We start from the raw sequence: 25,793 nt of genomic DNA, 5'->3' as shown, positions 1-25,793 counted from the left end.
GAAGGAGGTAATGGTGTGACTCCAAATTACAATCTATAGGCAGTATTACTCCGTGTAGGTCATTGTCCATCCTTGATTACTTACCTTCATTTCTATGTGGCATATCCATGGTTGCATCTTATCCTGACGACAGATTGAAAGACGTTGATCTTCCCAGTGACATCTCCATGGATGCATTTCGTCCTGGTGACATATGGAGAGACATTGATCTTCCAAGTCGCATCTCTATGGATGCATTTCGTCCTGGTGACAAATGGAGGGACATTGACCACCCAAGTGATATCTCCGTGGATGCATTTCGTCCTGGTGACAAAAGGAGACATTGATCTTCCAAGTCGCATTTCTATGGATGCATTTCGTCCAGGTGACAAATGGAGAGACATTGATCATCCAAGTGACATCTCTGTGGGTGCATCTTGTTCTAGTGACAGATGGAGAGATGTGGGTCTTTCAAGTGACATCTCAATGGATGCATCTCGTCTTGGTGACAGTTGCAGAGCCGTTGATGTTCCAAGTTCCAATGCATCTCGTCCTGGTGACAGATGGACAGATGTTCCAAGCGTCACCTCAATGGATGCATCTCATCCTGGTGACAGATAGAGAGACATTGATCTTCCAAGTCGCATCTCTATGGATGCATTTCGTCCAGGTGACAAATGGAGAGACATTGATCTTTCAAGTGACATCTCAATGGATGCATCTCGTCTTGATGACAGATGCAAAGCCGTTGATGTTCCAAGTGACACCTCCTTGGATGCATCTCGTCTGTTTTACATGTTCCAAGTGTCATCTCAATGGATGCATCTTGTCCTGTTGATGTTCCAAGTGAAATCTCCTTGGATGCATCTCGTCTGTTTTAGATGTTCCAAGTGTCATCTCAATGGATGCATCTCGTCCTGTTGATGTTCCAAGTGAAATCTCCTTGGATGCATCTCGTCTTGGTGACAGATGGAGAGACGTTGATGTTCCAAATGACATCTCAACGGATGCATCTCGTCTTGATGACAGACAGCGGGAAACCCTCTGTCCTGATAAGAGATCCTTGGAGGGTGTCCACCCTGGAAGCAGATTAACTGATGCTGCCTATCGTGATTGGACAATGGAAGGTGCCTGTCCACTGAAGTTTCTCGTCGTAAAGGTTGACGGAAACTGCGCGTCCTGATAACAGATCAGATCCTCCTTGGTGATGACATATCAACTGAAACTGCCCGTCGTGATGGCATGTCCACTGGAGTTAGCCACCATACACATACGAAGTTTTAAATGCAAAATTCCATGAATTATTATCACCTTGGAGTATATTAATATCACGTAGATAAAAAATACTGAATCAGTGTTCTAACATAAATATTACAAGTGTAGTCTCTTTGATAAAGGGGAGACGACTGCAGTTTCAGGGCATGGAATTATGGACTTACTCCACTAATTCATTTGCCATCATGAAAGTCTATAGTAATCTGGAATATCTGGAAGATCGGTTAAAACAAACCTGAAGGTCAAATGAAACTTTGAAAAATTTAAAAACACCAGAAAAAACAACACAGAACAGATAAGTCTGTACAACAATAATATTGGCAAACGTATAGCTTCTAGTGAATATCATTCACATTAGTAGCTTGTTTGACCACTCAGAGCTTCAATACAGGCGAATACCCTCCTACACACAAAAAAGTAAATCGTCTGATTAAGTCACGGGGGATAGGTGGCCGTTCCGCTACCAAACATTCCGCTGTCCGTTCACCCCTTCCGCGATAAACTCTCTGCCTCCCATCATCTCTGAGTAAACAGAACTGACTTTCATCACTGTAGACGAACATCAACCAGCTTGGTCGTTACCAATGTTGTGCAGTGTGAGTCTATCCTAATCTCATGCTGAGCTGTCAATGTCTGTGCTTTGTGTAGCCAACGTCATGGACTGTGATGTTTACCAGAGCCTATATAAACGAGCCATGTCACTGGATGTCTGCCATTTTGATTACTAGGACCGTAGCGCCTCTAGTGGCTGGATGCTATAAAGCGCGGGAAAGACTTAACAGCTATGGCGTCTTCAAGCCATGGAAGTTTTTGTGCAGCTTTTGACTGCAGCAACAGCAAAGGCAGTAACCCAGAACTAAACTTATTTAGGTTTCCGAAGAATAAGGACCACGACAGGTATTTTTTTCATTCATATTTGACGCCTACACCTTGAAAATGATTTGCATTGAAGGACATGGTTGTGTTTACAAAACAAAAATGACACCCACTAGGCTACATAAAAACAATAAACTAAATCTGGGGAGATGGATTAATTCTCGAACTGTAACTAGATCTAATTCTCACTATTCATATACCTTTGTAATATCAACAATTAAACCATTTTGTTGCTTCAATATGAACATCATTTGTTAAATCATTAGGCCTATGTCATTATTTTGACAAATTTGCGGCCATTTTGAATATTTTGACTTTCTCCAGGACTGGTGCCTTTTTAACTCTTTTTTGTTTGGGGCCATTTTGATCATAATTCAAAACATTCATAGTCTAAAACATTTTAATTCTGACAGATTTGAAATAATTATTCTTTCAAATGGAGTGTGTAGTAATGAATTTTGAAACATGATCCAACACTGTGTTATGATTCTATGAAAATTTCGTCCGACTTTGTGAGATCTATGACAGTTTTTTTAAAGTGGTCTGAATGAGCATTGGTCCGACTTTGTTTTGGTCCGAGTTGGCCGATTCCTTCTAACGTATGGTGTCTTATTTCACATTGTAGGCTTGTCAGATGGGTTGCAGCAAGTAAAAGAGAGGATTTACAGGCAAAGATGAAAGAAAACAATTATCTATACACCAACTGTCGTCTTTGTTCGATCCATTTTTCACCACAGAAAACTTATCTGGAATGCAGTGCCATTCAAGAACCCCCCACAAAGTTTATATAGGCTCTGTTTACTACATATTCACCATCCACCATTAATCCGTAATGATTTGATGTAGCTCATAACATCCAATCAAATCGCTGATGGCCTTCAGGAAAATGACGGAGGAAAATTTCATAAATTTCACTACTCGCCAAGCGATAAATAAACATTTTGCTATAAACACATCGTTACATTCAAAGTAAACCTCGATTCCTTAACTTCTTCGGTGCCGCCTGGACACGATCTGTCGATAAACCCTTTGACCTCATGCATCAGCTTGTCGTTCGTCCAGAGATGCACTGTACGGGGTCTCGGTCCATTGTTCCACCCGACAGGACCTCTTACCTGCATCACTGACTGGGGGAAACCAGGTTGAAAAATCCTAAGGTATTATCTCGACCTATGTCTGGAATAACTCTGGACCTTCAGGTGAGCGAGTAAGTGTCTAACTCAATGAGTGCCTCCCAGTTTGTCACAGGAAGACCTGTTCATCAGTGGCGGCCCGATTTTTTTTTTTTTTTTTTTTTGGAATTTAAAAATGAAATCATATCTTTGCCCGAATATCCTATACTATAACTGTATTTTTTTAAATTGATAGCCCGATTGTATTCTCCTATAATAATATTTCATAATTCATATTATTTAAGGATCGAAATCACTGCCCGAATGTCATTCGTATGAGTATATTTTATATATTTCAAAAATTGAACACGCAGTTTAGAACTTTTTTTTACACAACCAAAAAAAGGCAATTCGGGCACAGGTTTCAATTTTTTTTCAATAAATATTGTATGACATATACTATTGGTAAAAAAAATTGAAATCTGTGCCCGAATTGTCTTAAATTAAGATAGTTCGGTAAGGTTTCACAAGTTAACAAATTCCTTGACTTACTTCCCTTGGAAAATAGATCATTTAATAATTAAACTGAATACTTGTGGATCTCTTAAGGGGGGTAGTATCATGTGTTCTAGAAAGAGTGAAAATACTCTGCCAATAACAATAGTGTTTCTCTCGAAGAGTTTGCAAAACTCTCATAACTAAGTTAGAAATTCGGGCAACCCCCTGGGACGTAAACCTGGCTCCGCCACTGCTGTTCATGTAAAGTCCATGTGATGTGGGCATGGATGATTGGATGGCCCCCTATCCGTACCATTCACAGAGCTTGCTCACGTTGTTGCTATATCAGTTATGGCATTCTTCTTGATTATATCGTTGTGTAAACCCGACATGGTAGGTAGGTAGGTAGATGACAAGTTAACGTTCGCTTCCAGCGGATGCTGATATCGCAAACTAGGTAGTTGTTGGTAGTCGTAGTAGTTGGTAGTTGGATTGGATCAAATTGGATGATTCGGTGTTGTTGGTTTGGTTGTTGATTCTTCGTTAGATCTGGTCGGGTCGAATGACATGGCGGTGAAACTCGGCCCTGGATGGTGTGGCGTGAGTTACTCGGTCTCCTTCATTCTTCCAAACTCGTTCTGATCATGGTATTTCTTGTTGATTGGTAGTCGAATGGTAGTCGTTGGTTTGGTTTGGTTTGGTTAGATTATCTGTTATCTGTTGGAAAAAAAAGGAAAGAAAAAACAAAGAAAGTGAGAAAAAGAGGGAGGAAAGAGAAGGGGGGGGGGGGGGGGGGTTCACAAAAGGGGGGAGAGATGTTCTCTAATGTTTCTGCGATGAAACTTGTTAAATTGATTGGATATAATTAAAAAGTGTTAAGAAACTTTGAGTAAAAAAAACTTAGCCTATCTGTTCAAGACAGATTTGGTTATAAAATGGAAGACTAGTTCCATTATCGTATACCAGTGGTCCGTGGTTGGAGCCAAAACATTCTGTATGGTTAGTGGTATGCCGTTGGTTTCCAGGTACTCTAGTAGTGGCTTACGAGCGGGTTTCGTTGAACTGATGGTCTCGTAGTACGTTGTTGGTCCGGAGTCTGGTTGCCACTTTGCAGATGGCTACACATGGATGGTTTGGTTTGGTTTGGTTTGGTATCTTCGGATCAATCTGGTATCTTGCGGTGTCGAGGTTCCGTAACATGTCAGACCATTTCTGGTTGATCCTAGAAGATACGATACTGCAGAACTCTGAATAGGAGTATTCTACAGGCTCGATATCCTCCAGACTCAGACTTTCTTTGGCACAACGGTCTGCTTGATCATTGCCAGGAATGGAGACGTGCGATGGAACCCATACTAATTCAATCTTCTGTTTGTTGTTGGTTTGGTAGTTGTGGATCATTCTTCTTATTTCGGAAATAACTTCTGACCTGCAATTAGAAGAGGTGAGAAAAATAGATTGGAGGCTGCTTAGCGAGTCGGATAGAATCGCGGCATGCTCCGTGTGATTGACGGACAGCCATGCTACCGCGTCCCTGATGGCAAAAAGTTCTGCTGTGAACACTGAACAGTGCGGGGGGATCCTTTTACTGATGCGGATGCCTTTTGCTGGGATGCACAAACCGTAACCTGTTGCGGTATTACTCATGGAACCATCGGTGTAGATCTTCAAATGGTCGGCGTACACGGAATCAATGAGATCAAGAGCGTGAGCTCTTGCTCCCACTGGGTCCTCGTGCTTGTTGGTACTCTGGATCAGCTGGGTGTTGACTGTCGGGTTGGTAACCTTCCAAAACGGAGTAGCCGATAGGCGGCGTTCAAAGATCGTTACTTGATCGAGCTGATGCTCTCTCAATAGATCAATGACCGCTTGCCCGTAAGAAATACTCCGATTCTTCTGGTTATTTCCGACACGAGTAAATCTTCTGATGCTGGAATACGTCGGACAGCTTTCGGACAAATACTGAAGTTTCCCCCAGAATTTGAGAGATAGCTCCTCCCTCCGAAGAGAGAGGGGTTTCTCTCCCACCTCCTGAAGTAGCGCCTCATTCTTCGTACCTACGGCTGCCCTGGTGGCAATACGTATAGCTTTCATGTGTAGAACGTCGAGTTTCTTCAGTTGTGTATCACTTGCTTTACCATAGGCAATACAACCATAATCAATAACTGAGCGAACCAGTGACCTGTACATCATCATTAGAGTTTCTCTGTTTGCTCCCCATGTGGTACCTGAAACATAACGCATAACATTTAAGATTTTTGTAGACCGGTTACAGATATAGTCAATGTGCGTACTCCAAGTCAGACACCTGTCAAAGTGTACTCCCAGGAACCTTACTGAATTCTCATGCTTAATCTTCACACCATTCAGTCTAAGGTCAATACTGTCGTGATCTTTCTTTCTGCTGCAGAACAAACCGACGGTTTTAGCTTCCGAAATAATGAAGCCCCAGTCGTTTGCCCATTTAGCAACTTGGTTCAGAGCAGTTTGCATACGTCATTGTGACCAGTCCATATCGAACTGTCATCTGCATATAGAGCCGTGCTAACCGAGAGCTCTATATGCTTTACATAATCCAGGGCCATTATTGATCATAATGCTGAAGAGGGTAGGGCTAATAACAGAGCCTTGCGGGGTGCCATTCTCCAACGAGTGCTTCTCGCTGAGAGAATTGGCGACGTTCACTTGTATCTGGCGATCCCTTAAGAAGTCTTGGATCCACCTGAACATGCGACCCCGAATGCCAAGTTTATTAAGTTTAAAAAGCAAACCATCAACCCAGACTAAGTCAAAGGCCTTGGACAGATCCAGGAATACTGCACTGAAGTAGTTCTTCTTTCCAAGTTGGGCGGCCATGTCGTGTTGAAGTCGAACGATTTGATCCATTGTTGACCGTTTCTCTCTGTAGCCACTTTGGTTGGGATCGATAAGACCATTTAGTTCACAGTGGTATCTAAGTCTATTATTGACCATCGTCTCAAATGTTTTACATAGAGTCGAGGTCAGAGAAATAGACCTGTATGAACTGCATAGACTTTCTGCGGTTTTGGTAGAGGAATGACCATTGCCGTTTTCCAACTTTCCGGAATTGTACCATTATACCATGATTTGTTGAATAATTCTAGTAGAACTGTAGACGCTTCCATTGGTAACTCCTTTAACATGCTGTACTTGATATTATCTTCACCAGTAGCGCTGTCTTTCTTACTGTACAATGCTTTTCTTCAGCTCGTCGAGGGTGAAGGGAGCGTTAAGATCCCGTTCATCCTCTAAGGGCGAATGATGAATTGGAGTGTGGTTGGTGTAGAAGGTCTTCTTGTTCTTTAGAAATTCTTTGGTATGGTTGGTATCAGCACTGCCGTCAGCATAACACTTCGCTAACAAATTGGCTTTTCCTTCATTGCTGTATTCTGTGGAATCCCTGTAACAAAGAGTTGGAATGGAAGAATTAGATTTTTTACCAAGCATTGAGTCTATTTTACCCCAGACAGATCTTAGGTTGGTCTTCTCATTTAATGAGTTGCAGAACTCCTGCCAGTGCTTTGTTTGTGATTCACGCAACAGAGCAGCTGTAGAAGCCTTGACCGCTAAGTATTCTGCCTTGGTATAACGGTCCGATTTCCTCTGAAACCGTCGTAGAGCCCGCTTGCGAGCATCCACGGCAGCCTGGAGTTCATCGGACCACCAGGACTTGGGTGACCTACGTGCAATGCCATCCTTAGTCCGGGGAATAGAGCCCATAGCAGCATCAGTAATAACCTGAGTCAACTTCCCAGAAAAACTAGAGACGTTCTCGTCCCTTGCTAGTTCTAGCTTGGAACGAGTGAAATGACGCCTAAAGAAATCCCATTTAGCCTTCCCTAGTCTCCATTTGCCTTGACACATGACTTCCTCCTCCACCCGACATGCCATTCAACCAGTTTTATACCCTTGGTGCAGTCAAGAATCACATGATTTTTAGACTTTCCCACTACAATTAGCAGTGCTCGGGTAAGATTCCTACAAACGTTATTATTTGTTATTTGGGTTGGTAAGTTTCGAACTTGCTATATTTTTGGTTGAAATTATCTTTTTATGTGATAAAATTTCATTGCCTTCAGTTTAGTCTACCTGAGCGCACTAGTGACTTAAAATAGATACAAGTTGCCCTTGTTCTGAAAGGTCCGAATCTGCAAAGATCATGGTTGATATATCAGTTAATTTCGGAGTCTACCTTAAATGTAATTAATTTATGCGATTGTGAAGGTGATTCTTTTGTTGTTATATGAATAAGTCATGTGTGACAAAACTGCTTTGAAAAAAGTCTATAATTCTGTACCAAATTGACAGCATACCAGATTGCTCTTATTTTTTGTTTATTTGTAGACTGCTCCTCACTCTATTTGGATCTAGCGATGCAAATACCATATTCTTCCATTTTTACCTACAGTTTGAAGACAAGATATAACATGGGCAAACATGAGTTTAAATGCGGGCAACCACATGTATACTATACATATCTTGAGGTCCCCCATCAAATAACAAATCAAAGCGAATATAACCTCGACATCATAATTACAGACACCAATATCAAATCTGTAATCAAATATAATTTGAAATTTGGTCAGATTCGTTACCCGTTCTATAACAGTTCATTTGACCGTTGTTTATAACCAAACAAAAAGATAATGATCAAATCGGTTGTACTACAGCAAATGAACGAGGTAGGTGGAAATACTTTTCGTTTTGCATCACGAGTTTTAGAAACGAAAGCAATAACTCGAGCTATTTATATTGAAATATTCTTAATTTCGATAAGACGTGCAAATATTCATAGGTGAAATAGTCCAATTCCGTATGGACACGACTTATAGAAATGGGCCTTATTTATTGACTCCAAATGTATTTCGATATTTTTATACGCCCACATGAAATGGCATATATCCGGTGGTTCGTCCGCTCATAACCATCCTAGAAGGCACAATTCTTGACAGATTTTTACGAAACTTGGTGTGAGTGTTTATTATCACTCTAGGACGGACCTTATTGAAAAACAAACAAAAATCGAAAAATATTTCATATGAGATGATGCCCTTGTTTTTGAAAACTTTTTAGCTTGCAAACACTCCAGAAGGCACGATATTGACGAATCTTGGTGTGAATCTTTGTCATCACCCAAGGATTTAGTATGAGTTATTGACCTTGTTTTTAAAAGCGCGTTCATGTTTTGGCTCTTAAACACTGTAGAAGACACGATTCTCGACAGATTTAGACAAAACTTTGTGAAATTGTTCATTATCACCCATGGATGAACCCTATTGAAAATCAAAAAATCGGAAAATGTTTTACTCGTAAACACAAAACATTTTGACAAAACTTAATAATATTATACAGTATTCCCAAAAAGTTCAAGAGAAGTGTATGACTGAAGGTTGAATATTTCATACTGGTGATTGTTACTGTACTGCCAAATATTTTTATTCGAAATCAAAGCTGCCAGTAGGCGTATATTATCTTGCCTGGTAAGCTAAATATAATTTTCATTATTGAGACAACCTTATCAGCACAAAACTGTAGATTTTAATGTGCTTTTGAGAATATATTATGTCATGAGATAAATACCTACCAAACAGGTCCCCACGAAAAGACTCTCTCCAAATCTGCAACTTGTTCATAACTTGCAATTGTCATTAAAAATTATACAATTGATTGCTGCATGAATTAATCATTTTTATTAATATAAATTACACAGACATTTCAATGTATCAACCAACACCACCACACACCAGATATCAATATATTATATCACAGATTGTGTTCTGTTTTCAGCTTGACTTCTTTATCTTTCTATAGTTGCCCTTCTTTTCTTTAACTTTAGCTTGCCTTCTTTTTCTTGACTAATTCAGCTAAATGTTTAAACCTAATGATACAGTCCTCCTGTAATGATCAGATTGATAAAAAATATAAACTGAATTAGCAAAGTATAGAATACTCAATAAGACACTAACTTCAATCGATAGACCTACAGTAACATCATAATCTGTTGATCAATAAGTTTCATAAAAACTAGCACATGACCCCTAATAACATATTCTAAAGCCAAATGAAAATGATAATTTTGACTTGTACTTACTTTTGATTTGCCTGGTAGATGCTTAGCAATTTTTTCCCATCGTTGTTCTATCCCTTTAGGATATTGTCTTAAAGCCCACTCAAATATCATTTGTTGATTTTGTGTCCATGTGTCACTTTCATTGATTTTTAATTTACTCTCATCACTACTGTTACTTTCACCAGTATTTTTATACTCATTTATCACCTTAGTTCTTTGTACAATTTTATCTGGGTTTGTACTTTTGTAACGTTTTTTGTCTGAAATATCTTTTGTTTCTATATTATGACTTTTATCAGTGTCATTCTGGCAAGAAGTCTCTTCTCCCTTAGTTATGATATTGTCACTAATTTCACTTCCCTTTTTATTAATATTACCTCCCTTTAACTTAACACTATCCACTTGGTTAACAGATGTTAGATTGGCTACATAAGTGTCTTTAGCTTTCTTGGATCTTGAAGTTACCTAAAACAACAAAATTCAATCTACAATGATTTGCCTTTTAACTGTCAACTCAAACCTCAGGTTTTCCAAAAAATCTATGTGATATTTAAGTCTTTGAACAACTGGAAATCAGAATGATGCAACAAAAGCTTTAAGTATTCCCAAACCACATACATAGGATAAAAGTATTTTTGAAACCTTCTCTAGACTTTTGTATTGTTTGATAACTGCGTTTGATAATATTTTCTGTGCATTATAGTTCAGTATTATCATTGATTTGAATCAGTCACATATATAACTTCAAACACCATGCATATAAATAAGGAAACAAAGGTAAAATGAAATACCTCTTCAACAGATCTTCCCATCATATCTGCTATTTTCTGCCACCTTTGAGGTGTACCACCAGGGAATTTATTTACTAATTTAGCCAGCAATATAGTATCGTCTTCTGTCCATCCACTTTTCTACAAAAAAAAGTCCTTTCAAATTGGAGTACAAATTAATGCAATATTTTCATTATTGATATGGAATTTTTTATTGGCACAGCCTTGCTAGAAATGTTCTATGTGAGATATTTGAGATGTCTATTCATGAATTCCATGATCAACTGTATGCTGAACATTCTTTAACACACAAAATAAATTTGTTAAAGAAACAAAAGCTATAAGAGTTGATACCTTAATTGAAATTTCTTCAGTAGAATTAGCTTCTGGTTTTAAGGTTGGAATGTAAGACACAGCACAACCTGTCTCATACAAATCAGCATTATATTCCGGTAACTGGTATTCTGGTTTTTTTCTTGGTCTTTTTTCAAACACTAAAATTTTAAATCAAACAGATGTTTGAGTGAAACTTGAACTCTGATTTATTGTATTGTTTTTAAGCTCAGCCATGGTAGGGATTGTTGAGACATTTCATTGCACAATGTCATTAAATGATAAAAAAGTGAAACTCTGTCAGAAAACTTGTGTCATCTTTTGTTTCTTTCAACATCCAAAACTCTTTTTTTCTACATACACTTACACTCATCATCTTCATTGTTTTCTTCTTCAATTTCTTCCACTTTCTTAAGCTTTTCTTGTATTACCTCCTTTATGTATTCAATACATAACAGTGTATTCTGAGGGGATTCTATAATGAGACGATAAATAAACTTCACCAATAAAACAGGCCAAAGATCTATCAGTTTTGGTCGTGGTATAGCATCAATTTCGTCTTGTAATATATCATCTACATCCCCTTCACTTTTGGCTTTTTTCAATTTCTTTAACTCCTTTTTCCGTTTACTTTCAAAAACATCTTGCTGAAATAAAAAAAAAGGACATCTGAAATTCAATGATACAAACTTCTTCAAATATTGTGTGATTACGCTATTAAAACAATATTAATTTCTGCATCCTTCAGGATTGTTAACATTTTCTTCTCTTTGATTCATACAAGATAATAATGAAGCTTACCACAACAAGTTTCTTTTCAAAATATACAGCCCAATTTGTAAGAAATTGTCCAATTGTCCCTATTCCAGCTAACAATATAAACAGTTCTCCTAAGCCCATCTTTCTAACACGACGGTAGTAAAATATAGGTTGTCTCCAATCTGGCAGACCCTCAACCAACACTTTATCATATCTGTAATAGAAAGAATATACACATTGTTTATCTCAATAGGCTTGATTCTATTCATAAGAACTGACCTAGCATTCAATTCCCTCTCATTTTGGCTCAATTGCAATGTTTTTTCTTTCATTTCTTACCTTTTCCTTTTATCTTCATCTTTTAATATCTCATAAACACTGACAAGCTGTAACAAAGAAATATTGAAATTGACTATGTGCTCATATCTACTACCACCCCATGTAATGTTTATGTATTCAAAAAAAATTAGAACAGACAGGTATTGAAATGCTGGTTAACTATACAAAATTGGGACTGGTCTATCAGACAGATACGACCTTATGTCTCACATTTATGAGCACATTATTACCTCCATTTTATCTAAATTGCCTTAGCAATGGCCATGAAGAATTATGCACTTTATAAAATCATTTTCTGACCTTTCTGAAAGTAATTTCTGCTTCAGCTTCTTTATTTTTATCAGGATGGTGTTTTAGTGTTAACTTTCTATAAGCTTTCCTGATTTCTTTACTGCTCGCATCCTGAAACATCATTACAAATTCAATAAAAGGATGACATTAAGTTTAAGCTTTGAATTGGTTCAAGTACATTTTATTCCTTCAAATACATAACATGAAACACTAAGAAATAAAAACAAGAAGAACAAAACTGAGTGCAAAGAAAACACCACATTTTTCTGACACAGGACAATGTAAAATCAACATATTTTCATGTGATTTCTGCATTTGCAATGTCCTTTAACACATATACAGACAGGGCTTGAAATTTTTATATTTTATTTATATTCCAAGAACAACCATGGTCTTCAATATGTGAGATTTCAATGTCAATCGAGGACCAAAATTTGCAAAACCAAAGACCATTCTATGCAGAAAGAAGAAACGTAAAGTGACCATGATTATAGCATGTTTAATTTATTGATTTCAAAAAATACCAATAACAGTCAATTAACAAGAAAATATAACAATTGATTAAACATTTAATAATTTCAAAGAATAGTACAGTCGTGTAACCTATTTTCGTGAATATAAGGATTCAACACCGAATTTCGTCAAAGTTAAAAAAACGAAAAATTTTTTTGTCTTAGATGTTTCCTCAGATATTCTACAAAATAATAAAAATTGGTTTATTTCAATTTTCTTTATGAATCCTTCACTTTGACCCATATTTCATGAGCAACCAACTCTGCAACGGCGGCAGAATGCGTCACCTATTTTCGTGTACAATGTTTGATCTATAAATAAGTCTAGAAAAACACGTTGTATGGATACCAGGTGGTATAATTAACTTCTCTTAGTATTTATCTTTAATATCAATTCATTATAACTAGTGACAATTCCTTCAAAGAACCACGATTTAAAAAAAAAAATAGTGACTGAGAAAATAAGATACGTAGCGTGATTTATTGCTAAAAGTCACTGAAACAACATAAGAATATGGTCAACTTTGTGTTTCATAGAAATTTTCTGCTGACACAGAATCCGCTAGTTGATCACGTGACTTCATTCGTTGGACTACATTCTAGCAGACGACACTTGGAATTCCGATTACCGCTTGGGATTATAAGGAAATTCGGCCGATAAAAATGGGGACGTTTGGTAATAACTGAAATCCGCCATTTTGTATTTGTCAAAGTATACATTAATACATTTTACCTTGCTTGAAACTACTGGATTCATTCTACTAGCTGACATTGTAGAGAAAACCCATGTTTATCAAAACAAACTAAAGCGGAGGTCGCGCAAGGTCGCTCATGTAAATTATTAATCCTTTCCAGAAATCCACGAATAATAGGTTTCCACGAAATTAGGTTACTTGACTGTAAACCAATTCTTCAAATTTTTTTCAATCAATATTCAATATTAATACTCTCAGTTTCTTCATTGTTATCATTGTGTATTGCTTTTGGAGCAGCGTTGGCTCAGTGACTCTTACCTGAAGGTCCAGGTTCTATCCTGGCATAAGTTGAGATAATACCTTCGGATTTTTCAACCCGGTGCAAGAAAGAGGAGCTCACATAAATATGAACATAGATTTTCTTACTTTAGAGCTACAATGCTAAGTACCAGATATACAAACACACAAATGCAAGTTCAACATATGTATGTGCGTATGCGCAAACCATTGAGTAAAAGGTGACTGATAAAGAATATTACTTGCCACTTGCCAATCCCCATTTTTCCCTATAAGACATTTTTCATATGGTATACAAACTTGGAGACTACCTACCGGTGAAACTTCCAAAAACTCATAGAAGTTTTGATTAACTTCCTCGACAGCATCAAATATTTCAAAGTCGCCTTCATCCCACCCGAGTATAGGCCTACACAAAAAAGATGAAAATATTGAAACTAATAAAATCAGACGACGTAAAGTGGCAGCCATTTTGTGAGTGTATATTGCAAGTGGCCTGTGTGTATTTACAAATTTATAATATTAAAGTAATAATTCACTCTTGTACGATATAGCGAATATATAAAATATGCATAAAAAAATTGACTTCAATATGTGATTGAAAAAGAGAGTAATTTTTAGTATTAGTAAACACAATAGGGACTAGCATTTAATAACTACTCCCTGTTAACGCGTCTCTATCAAAAGGGTGAAGTGGTCTCATTGCGTCCTCTCAATACAATATACTGTACGTTCTCCACATCTAAATTGAACATATCAGACCCAAATAACCGTGCAAGGACTCGTAGGTTTTACCACTTGTATTGTCTTCTTAATCTTTGAAACCTCCTGAACATCATTTTAAGGGAATAAACATAATCTAATTAAAATGCCAAAAGTTCTTCAACAGAAAATCGACTAAAAAAGAACTGTGGGCCTATGTTCAACCAAGTTTTTAGCATTAAACTGTCTGGTCGCAAGAGACGAAATTTATCTCATATAATCAGAATAAATTGATATTTGATTAAGACTTCCAATTTTAATGTTTGACATGCTAGACTAGAGATAGGAACCGGGCAGTGATGAGACTTGGCTAAAGCAGAAGGACACAGAAACAATCTCTGAGTGTGGATGCGACATAGATTGTAACCTATTGCCAATGTGAAGAATTGTCTTTGTGAACCATTTTCACTAATAACGTGAATTGTGAACTATTGTCATTGTGAATTATTGATATTGTGAACTATCGATTATTGACATTTAGTTGTGAATGTGAACTGTCAGTAATTATGTGAACTGGAAGTATAGGCCTATTTTGATTTTCATAATGTGAACTTTGTTTTATCAACTTATTAAATACTTTCTTTTCTTAAAAATATATCAATATTGATCAATATTGTGAGTAATCTTTTCCATAAACCGTTATTGGAAAACGGTCAATACCCCAAACTCTGGAGTAGGGGCTATGCGATCTGGTCCTGTGTGCGCTTCAAGCTCAATTGAGTAGACGCAGAATAGACAAAGTAGAAGAAAACAAAGGGTCGAAATAGTCACCATCGTTGCAGATTTGCATCTTTTCTGATGTTTGGGATATTGGCAGCTCGTCGAAGCAAATAGCTTTTCTTCGGAATTTAAAATAAGCCATTTCCCTGTGTTTGCGTTGTAAACTACGAACGTTGTCCAAAATCGAGCTAGTAAATACTGAAGATTAACATGGAACCATATTTAAATGAATAAGAGCGCCACCGATATTTTTCAAGCTCAACACATTATCTTTATCGACATAAGAACAAATAATCCGTCTTCATTAGCCCACAGGGTGCAGATAAGTAGGACGTAAAACTCCATTCATTTCACAAGAACAAATAATAACATAATGAAGTATGGTACCATCGTGCTCAAACCAGCCCCATTTGTCTTGAATGTCAAACACGTATAGCCTATTTGGGTAGTATAGTATAAGGAGCAAAACACAAAATAAATAGCAGCTATGTTGTACAAAATCGAAAAGACAAGCAGAATATTACTACCCTTAAACTCATTGCTTTCGACATAATTATCGACAATATTTGAAAATAAATAACAACGACAATTTATTTTTTTTAGTTGGATTTAAAATAGTTTTTTTATTAATGAACAACCAGAACGAGAAAAATACTAAAATCTGATACCAGTTCATCCGTCGCTAGGGCAACCATATAAGCATAAGACTTCGTTATGTCGTATGGAGTGTTTGAGGTGTACGTTTGTCACATAGCTTGTAGCCATTTAAAAGCCACCTTACACAAACCAGAACCAGAGCGATAATTTCCAGCTATAACCCTATTCATACTGAAATAAATATCATAGTTTACAGCACCTTGAGAATCCGTTTGCCCCTTTAACGCAAATAAAGAAGTGTTATTCATAGTTTTAAAATGACTAGATTCGTCTATTTCCCAAGATTTCCAGGATATTTCTTCATTCGTAACCAAAACAGTCAGATTTGTTTGTAAAGCGTTATTAGCTGTAAATAATACTTTGTCAAAGGTCTGACTCTTGTCACTTCCATAAACTGTAAACACGTGATTGTAACCCTCTGCTTCGCTGTCGTTTTCTTGATAATTACCATCACCAGCTGAAAATAAGAATGGAGATCAAGTTTAGATAAAAATATTTCCTGAGAGATCTAATTGTTGTGGCTATAAGTTCTAAAGTCTTTAGGCAAGATAGCTTATTAAGTGTTGTGTCTAAGAGGTCTAAAACTTGTGGGCAAGATAGCGAATTGTTGTGCTAGAGATATAAATTTTTGTAGGTAAGATATCTAATTGTTGTAAGTAAGATGTCTAATTGTTGTAAGTAAGATATTTAATTGTTGTGAGTAGGGGATCTAATTTTTGTAGGCAAGATATCTAATTTTTGTAGGTAAGGTATCTTATAATTGTTGTAGGTAAGACATGAAATTAAATGGTGTAGGTAAGACGATATCTAATTGATTGTTGTTATTGTTATAGGTAAAATATCTAATTAATTGCTGTAGGTAAGATATCTAATTAATTGTTGTAATTGTTGTAGGTAAAGTATCTAATTGTTGTAGGTAAGATATCTAATTAATTGTTGTAATTGTTGTAGGTAAAGTATCTAATTGTTGTAGGTAAGATATCTAATTAATTGTTGCAATTGTTGTAGGTAAGATATCTAATTAATTGTTGTAATTGTTGTTCTAATTAATTGTTGTAATTGTTGTAGGTAAGATATCTAATTAATTGTTGTAATTGTTGTAGGTAAAGTATCTAATTGTTGTAGGTAAGATATCTAATTAATTGTTGTAATTGTTGTAGGTAAAGTATCTAATTGTTGTAGGTAAGATATCTAATTAATTGTTGCAATTGTTGTAGGTAAGATATCTAATTAATTGTTGTAATTGTTGTAGGTAAGATATCTAATTAATTGTTGTAATTGTTGTAGGTAAAGTATCTAATTGTTGTAGGTAAGATATCTAATTAAGTGTTGTAATTGTTGTAGGTAAAGTATCTAATTGTTGTAGGTAAGATATCTAATTAATTGTTGTAATTGTTGTAGGTAAAGTATCTAATTGTTGTAGGTAAGATATCTAATTAATTGTTGTAATTGTTGTTCTAATTAATTGTTGTAGGTAAGATATCTAATTAATTGTTGTAATTGTTGTAGGTAAGATATCTAATTAATTGTTGTAATTGTTGTAGGTAAAGTATCTAATTGTTGTAGGTAAGATATCTAATTAATTGTTGCAATTGTTGTAGGTAAGATATCTAATTAATTGTTGTAATTGTTGTAGGTAAGATATCTAATTAATTGTTGTAATTGTTGTAGGTAAAGTATCTAATTGTTGTAGGTAAGATATCTAATTAATTGTTGTAATTGTTGTAGGTAATGTATCTAATTGTTGTAGGTAAGATATCTAATTAATTGTTGCAATTGTTGTAGGTAAGATATCTAATTAATTGTTGTAATTGTTGTTCTAATTAATTGTTGTAGGTAAGATATCTAATTAATTGTTGTAATTGTTGTAGGTAAAGTATATATTTGTTGTAGGTAGGATATCTAAATTGTTTTAATTGTTGTAGGTAAGATATTTACTTGTTGTATCTTACAGATTTAATCAAAATAAGAATAACTTCTGTTACGTTTTTTTATTAGATCTAATAATATAGCCACTTCATTAGGGTCTAAATACAGCCTTCTCGGACATTCGTCTGCTTGATGACAACAATCAAATTCCTGCCTTCTCCAGCTATGGGATTTTGTGAGGCGAACGAAGGGTGCATACCCTGGTTCCTAACCTGGGTTGTTCTCACCCCTTGGGGGTGTGGGACTAGGGTGTCAGTGTCAGTCAGGATGTGGCCAACTGGTGTAGGAGAAGAATTTATTTGAATTGAGAGAGCACCTCACATCAACGCATGCGTGATGTGTATGAAACAAACGTGATTGCTCCAGGGGTGTGAAGACTGAAAAAGGTTGGGAACCACTGGTCTGATGCTTCACAGAATACACCTTTTTTAGTGTAGGTATAAGATTTAATTAGTGTAACTAATATCAATTGTAGATTATTAGTGGGATAGTGCTTGTACTCACATAAGCCATCATTTGCTGCCGAATCTCCAATGTTGAAAACCCATTCAGAAGGAGTATCAAACCACATGTCAATCATTATGGTTCCCTGTACCCCATCACTTATAGGTGGAAATTCCATTTTAACCACGCCCTGTAGTCCACATTTTTCTTGAATTCCTTTACTAATCTTTGATACCCAGGAAATGCCTGCTTGGTTACCAATGTAAGCTCCACTGGTGAGATCGACTTCTAAGTCATAAAAGCCTGCAACAGATATGTATAAGCAGAAATTTTTTCAGCTTTCGTGATTCGGACACAAATTCGTCGCCGTATATACTAAAATTGAAAATAGGCTACAATGGTTCTCTCAATTTAATTTCAAATGGATCCAAGGCAACAATGCTTGCAGATTAGAATTACTAAAGGCTTACCCAGAGTTGCTCCACTGACGACCACTGGAGGTTCCTCCTTTGTAGCATTTTCCTGGTCGTTAGCTTCTGCACCAGAATGGTCCTCTTGTTCCATTGCGTTAGGGTCGCTTGTTTCCCTCGACTCTCCGAATACATTATGTTCATTATAAGTCGTGGATAGCTGATGACTGTGAAGCTTTATTACATTCAACGGGTCCTCTTTAGAATCTTTGCATTGATGAGATCGGTTCATCTTTCTAAGGTATCGTCTGGTGCTCTTGTATCTCTTCAGCCATTTTGAATTTTCAGCCTCCAATTTTTCATGCCATGTCAATAAAATCCGAAGGTATGTTATCTGTTGCTTCATTAATTCCTTTAAATCCGAAATTTCTGTTTTTATAGTTTCCAGTTCATATCTTTCTTTCGGGTTTGTCTCTATAGCATTTTCATCTGGATCCTCGTTTTCAAGTCTTCTAAATGTTATATCCCCCATGACATATTTATTAAGCATAACAAGAAACAAAAAGAACTCGATATACATCTTGAATTTGTGCATATTAAAAGCGAGATATCTATTCTGTATCACCTTCAAAGTCGTGTATTAACTGATATATGATAAAAGAGAGAGATAGTGAGAGAGTAGCGCACAATTCCTCAATCAAAGGCTTTAGGTTGTCATATCTTACATTTTACCTGATCTCTCAGATTTCTGTTTGGAAATTGATAATTCAAGATATATGCTGCAAAACATTTTCTAATTTAAAGAGGCAATTATTACGAAAACATCCACACCAATACGGCACAGTTTCGAGCATTTTAGAATACGCCCATCTAGAAAAAAAAAAACAACGATTCTACTGATGTGTTATAATTTCACATTAAAAACTTGCCTGGCTTATACAAATCCTGAACCTTGTTCACAAAAGCTAAACTTTTAAGAAATACTGAAATCTAACCTTTTGATAGAACCTACACTGCGAAAATTGATTTCAGTGAACCATCACTAAAATTTCAATGAGAATGGTATAATCTAGCAACGTGAGTTTTATGAATCATCTGTTTTGTTCATCACATTAATGAAATCAGATAGATAAACGCGATAAAGATTGTTAAAGTATTCGAAAGTTTCATTCTTGTTTGTAAAAGAAAGACTAATTGTTATTAGCTGAGTATGTGTAAAGGGTTCTTACGTTTCTGAAGTGATATAAAGTACTACGCAGTTATCAATTTCCCTGCATGAATTCACCTTAAATAGACGAGAAAATCTGTTAAATGCATTTACTTTTTATTTATATAACTAGGTATACGTAGTGCAACTCAATACATTAGATAAATAATGTGCCATTTATTCAGTAGAGTAAAATGATTTTTTCTGTTTATTTTGAATATACATGACTAGATATTAGGTAAGTACATAGTCACAGATCCGTAACGTTTTTCTAGTTGGCTTAGCGATCTGGGTAGACTTTACTCTCTCCTGAGTATATTAATGAGGACGGGCAACACGATGCAGTGTACAGATGTAGGGGAATATTAACTTGCCAATGGCATTCTAGTTTAAAAAAAGACTTCCAATGTTGATAAGACTAGCTATATGATTGAGAAAAAGGGGATATTTGTCTGTCAGATGCTTAAGAAACTTTTCAGTTCTAAGTGTTGCACTGTTAAAACAACCAATAAAAGCATTTACTATGTATTTTCAAAATCTAATGGATAAGCAGACTCAGTGTTGGCAGTCTGTAGAAGACGATGCAATTTAGACTTGTTCGCAGATATTGTACTGCAAATTTAAATCTGTTCGCAGATATTGTATTACAGCAGATAGCAGTGGTTCAACTACCACACAGACCACAGACACACTTGAGTTGAACCAAGTCCACGGACCCACATCCTCAGAAAAAATAAAGAGAATGCAAGAGAGCATATGTTATCAAACAAAAAAAGTTCCCGGGGGGAAACCAAACCACTTAGGTTTACGGGACCCCTCTCATCTGGTTGAGCCACTGATCGATATATACATATTTAATACTGTATTGTAATATTAAAACAGAAGCCGATGGAAATGTCCATATCGCTCTATAATTGATGTATTGGGCAATATAATTCTACAATAACAAAATATTTTCATTGTTAAAATAGTGCTCAATACATCAATTGTACAGAAAAATAGATATATCGAATCGAAAAAATAGAATCCATTTTGCTTTGAAATATATATATTTACCTTTGCAATGATTATTCGAATAAATTTTAATATACAGAAATTTTTTTGCATTTAGGACACACTGTTGGCAGTTTTGAGCCGATTTTACAGTGTTTACACATTTAGGTGTTTTAAAATTCCCCGAGGGCATGGTACGCCCCCTGCTTTCGTCACACACTCCTTACAAAATATCATTTTTTAGTGTCAAATTAAGCAAACTATTTCGTTAATTGTGGATTCTAATGAATTATCATATTGTATTCTTAATCGAATCATTATGTTCTTATTGCATATAATTAAGAGTTTTAACCAATCATTAATGTCCAAGTATGTACAGTCTGGATAAACAAAAATTTTGACCTATCTTGATCGGTCATTCATTGGAATTCTGCTGGTTATTCTCTTCTAATTTACCTAATCATGAATTAATTATGGACATGAGACAAACTGGTATTTTTCTAGTCATAAGAACACCTATACATCTTATTCATATAAGTATTAGCATTTTCATTTTCATAAATGAAAATAAGGGAACTCATCTTTAATCGGTATGTGTCTTCAGGCGAACAAAAAATCTTGCAAATGTGGCTTAAAAACAATATTATTTATATCTCACGATCTTATTCAACTTCGTGTCTACCTGCTACCTGAGCTTAATGTCAGCTTTCCAGTTGAAAATTTGCATATCGAATACAGATCTACAAAATTCAAATTAATTATTCGTGTCATGCCTATTACTGAATATTCATTCTCAAAAATTATAGGGGTATCTGAAAATAAGCGGTTTAAAAACCAAATTAAGTCTACTGTATTTTGTTTTGTTCATACCGACTCTAAGGAGATTTGGAACATTCTTGTTCCATTATGAAGGATATAGGCAACCCAAGGTGTGGCCTTACAACTAAAATATTTATAGGAATGGTATTTGATCTAGATAAAGCTATGATTGTACCCGAGCCGACGTCAAATCCAGATCCAATCCGAATATAATTGTCATTCCAACTAATCCAGAAAGCTTTAAACCTGATTGCATCCAGCACTAAATCTTCATGAAATAAGTGTCGTCGAATAGGACCGTTAGTCTCATTTCTAATTCCGGTGTATCTATTTGTACCACCACCTATTAGAAACTCGTAAACCGGACCCATGGATGTGGTTGAGTCAAATAGACCCAACATTCCATCTTTTGGACCTTTAACCCAAAATACCTTGGAATTTTGAAGCTCCACGTTCATATAATGAACATATACAGATGGCTCTTCAAAGGTAAGGATAGCACAGATACTGCTATCTATGTAAAATAGAAGAATAATGATGGTACTGAGATGATTCCTAGTTCCCATAGAGACTATTTAACTGTCGTTGCTATATTTCACGTCTCCGAGTGTTCCGATTCACGTTAGATATCAGTCCATTTATTTTGGGTTAACTGTTTAAATGAAACTTTATGTTAACGGTATGAATAATGCATTGTTTTAACAATAAAAATATGCATACACTCTTGAGATGTAAGATTATACAAACACAAAAGTTTCGTCCGTTTACCAACATTCAATGAGCAAACGAAATACAGTTTTGTGGAATATAGGGCTTATAACAAAGTTTCACATCCAACCATTAGACAGTCTTTTTACAAGTTTTTTAACTGAGTGCAATGTTATAACAGCACAACAGAATTATTTGAAATACACTGAAGACAAGTGCGTATCAAAGCCTAATTGCCACCAACATTTCCAAGCAATACCGTAACATCACAATATATTGTTAAAATCCTAAACATCAGTCTCGAGTTCCCTTTTCAGAGCTAAAAACAATCGCTATGAATATGTAATAGGTCTACTTGTCTTTAAAGACTGTAGTATTTTAACTATAAACTTTCTATTTCCCTAATTAAATTAAAGGGGGATAGTCTAGAATAATAAGTCGAAAAAAGAACTGTGGCAGTATACTGTAGCTGGAAGCAACAGTCAATGGAAGAATATATGATTAAAGAGGTTAGATTGATGTTGTTGCAAGTATAAAAGTGCTTAATCTGATCCAAATTCCTGATCATAGTGAACACCAGGATGATTAATGACTAGAAGATTTAAAATTATAACATTAGCCGCAAGAATATTTCATCTTAAAAAGAAGGCTGTGGCTATAAGCAATATCACGCTACAACATGGCCCATCTCTACCGGTACGGAAATTATAGAATAAAGACAATACGGGCTACACAGTTCAAATAGCCAAAAAGAATTACGGTCCATTAACTTTGAAGCAAAGATGTCATTCCTACTCTTCATATGAATAACCTATGCATAAAATTACTGTAGTGGAAGTGATGATGACCATGACAGAGAAGAAAGCTGGGAAGAGTGCGGGGAAGAGTGCGAGGACTGCACGGTGACGATGGTGATGATTGGTGGGGATGTTTGCCTTTAAAAGACTTCATGGATCTATATGACAAAAATTCTTCATCAATAATCGATATTCGCATTCTAGAAGTCCCTTTGTATGATGTGTTATGTCTATGTGTTTATTGAACTACGTGTGAAACAGCCGTAAACACAACCATTTATAGGTAATGAACAAAATGTTAATAATTAATAAACAATACACTAAAAAGTTATAATCTCAGTATTATTAAGTAACAAGGATCCATTTTGCACGGGAAATGGAAATAATAAATTTAAACATCATTGATTTCTCATAACGGCAGGAAATGTTTGAATTGGAGGAAATAACGGCTGATATTTTTTATACCTAAAAGAGGAAACCCTTTACATGATGGTATTAATTTTAAAATTGTTCAATTCCAAACATTAGATGTCTCTTAACTTCAATATGTTTGGGTCTGTTCTATGAAAATCCATGATTTGAAATTATTATCAGTATTAGACAATTCCATGTATCATTTTACGCCTTGGTGCAGTTAAGATCTCAAGCGATTATTCTTGGCTGTTTCCGTAAAGCTGATTCTGACTCGGTAATAAATGGTAAATTCCGTTGTGTCTTCTTGGGCAAGACTTTTTACTTCTGGTATTTAGCAGTGATTTGTCAAGTGATAGCAATATTGCAATATATAGTCCCTAAATTTAGAGACTTTGGGAGATGATTCCGACTCTTACATATGCATTTACTATGACTATTGGTTATCCAATGATACACTTTATTACCAGTTTGAATACACATCTTACGGATCATTTGTATTCTTTGACTCTGTTTACAAACACGACCAGCCTTTTGTATTAATATTTCCAGAATCACGAGATCACATGGACAAAGTTTACTGGGAGTTTCAGCGTTGCGTGACTTTTCAAATCTTTATCGTCTTATTTAGATTTGCTATGGTCTGTAATGTGTTCATAAATATATCTATTATTTCGACAAACGCGTCTAATAACATAGATTAACGAACTTTCCTTTGGGGAATCAACAGCAAATCCTACATATCAAAGCACTACCTTCAGTAAGGATGAAATATTATCCAATCACAAGTCTGTACTTGCCACTTTCAGAACTCCCTATAGGGAGATCTCCCTTTATTTTATTGGATACCTAAACTACAAAAAAAAAATACTTACAACCAGTGATAAAATAGCAGGTTCTTCTAGTTGTTAAACAAAGCCACTTTCGAAATTACTTGCTTCAATATTAACTGCAGTTAAAGAACTATTAGAAAATTTACAATCATGAGTCTCATCAATACCAACCTTTGATTTTTCAACCCTTTACACTACAATTCTGCAAAGTAAACTAAATGCCCCCTCTTAAGATCTTATCTATAATGTTTTCCATTCTAAAACTAGAAGTGTAAGATTTGAATATATTATTGTCAATTATAATTTCACATAATTTGTTAGGAACTATAGTGATCCCATTAACAAATTCACCGCAAACGGTGCTGTTAAGATGTTTGGTTTTTAATTGACAACTTTTTAATCAGCAAGTGATGTTAGATGGTGATGAGAACATAGTCTCATGAAAGCACTGGCCTATGTATCCTCATGGGCACTAATTGAGCGCCTCTACATGAACATTAATTTTTATATACATACGAGGCAGAGTACATGCATGCACAGGTAAAAAACAAACGACTAGCTAAGCGTTTTAATTTCACTTATCGGTATATGGATGATGTCCTCTCCTTAAATAATTCTAAATTTAGTGAATATTTAGATATCATATATCCTGATGAATTAATAATTAAAAATACAACCGATGACGATAATTACATATCCTTACGAAATATTTAATTAGTTTTAACGAAATGATTAATTTGTTTAAACGAAATAATTAAATTGTTTAAACGAAATAATTAATTTGTTTAAACGAAATAACATCATATATTTCGTTTAAACGAAAGGCCTACTTCCTCATGGAAAAAGTTAATTAACTGCTACCAATATTTCGCTAATATACAGTGTTGTTTTTAGAAATAGAGAATATTCGGCTAACGGATCTCTTTTTTTTATCATGCATGCATCATAATCACTGGAATTTATATCGATGAACTTTAAACTGTGTATCTATTTAATATAAGCATACATTGGTTATGGGATAAACGGTGAGGATATTATAATGTTTATGGGTGGATCTTGGTGATGTGGAAAAGATATATATCGTTTAATTACATTTTAATCATAAAACTGGACGGCGTGCATCTTAGTTAAGGGCGCAGCCATATTCAATTAAGGGACATAACTCTCAATACATAAAATGATCAGAGGAGTCCGAAACACTGGACACTACAGATATAGTTTGGCATAGCTATAAATTCTACCAATTATCCTATGAGAATTCAAATTCGACTCCAGT

General features: G+C 35.6%; 4 protein-coding genes across 4 annotated transcripts; 1 reads left to right on the top strand and 3 right to left on the bottom strand.

The window, feature by feature from the left end:
- Positions 1–171: 171 nt before the first annotated feature.
- Positions 172–1,162, top strand: LOTGIDRAFT_165985 (hypothetical protein; the record flags this gene model as incomplete). The annotated part of the gene is made up of 2 exons (XM_009063031.1): positions 172–589; positions 861–1,162. The coding sequence occupies 2 exons, from the start codon at positions 172–174 to the stop codon at positions 1,160–1,162; spliced, it is 720 nt and encodes a 239-aa protein (XP_009061279.1).
- An 8,431-nt stretch (positions 1,163–9,593) lies between these two features.
- On the bottom strand, positions 9,594–9,966 carry LOTGIDRAFT_126898 (hypothetical protein; the record flags this gene model as incomplete). The annotated part of the gene is made up of 2 exons (XM_009063030.1): positions 9,594–9,656; positions 9,853–9,966. Coding segments are annotated over 2 exons (177 nt in total), but the record flags the coding sequence as incomplete, so codon positions are not given.
- A 1,721-nt stretch (positions 9,967–11,687) lies between these two features.
- On the bottom strand, positions 11,688–14,298 carry LOTGIDRAFT_126787 (hypothetical protein; the record flags this gene model as incomplete). The annotated part of the gene is made up of 4 exons (XM_009063029.1): positions 11,688–11,907; positions 12,033–12,079; positions 12,333–12,434; positions 14,143–14,298. 4 exons carry the CDS (start codon positions 14,296–14,298, stop codon positions 11,688–11,690), a joined length of 525 nt encoding a protein of 174 aa, XP_009061277.1.
- A 1,612-nt stretch (positions 14,299–15,910) lies between these two features.
- On the bottom strand, positions 15,911–20,048 carry LOTGIDRAFT_234762 (hypothetical protein). Its single transcript, XM_009063028.1, has 4 exons — positions 19,979–20,048; positions 18,810–19,619; positions 18,400–18,642; positions 15,911–16,423 (listed from the first exon to the last, which is right to left on the bottom strand). The coding sequence occupies exons 2-4, from the start codon at positions 19,342–19,344 to the stop codon at positions 16,056–16,058; spliced, it is 1,146 nt and encodes a 381-aa protein (XP_009061276.1). The 5' UTR covers positions 19,345–19,619; positions 19,979–20,048; the 3' UTR covers positions 15,911–16,055.
- Positions 20,049–25,793: the final 5,745 nt, after the last annotated feature.

This window comes from Lottia gigantea (genome assembly GCF_000327385.1).
Source record: "Lottia gigantea unplaced genomic scaffold LOTGIsca_55, whole genome shotgun sequence".
NCBI lineage: Eukaryota > Metazoa > Mollusca > Gastropoda > Lottiidae > Lottia > Lottia gigantea.
Note: the sequence above shows the minus strand (reverse complement) of the source record. Positions and strands in the feature narration are given on the sequence as shown.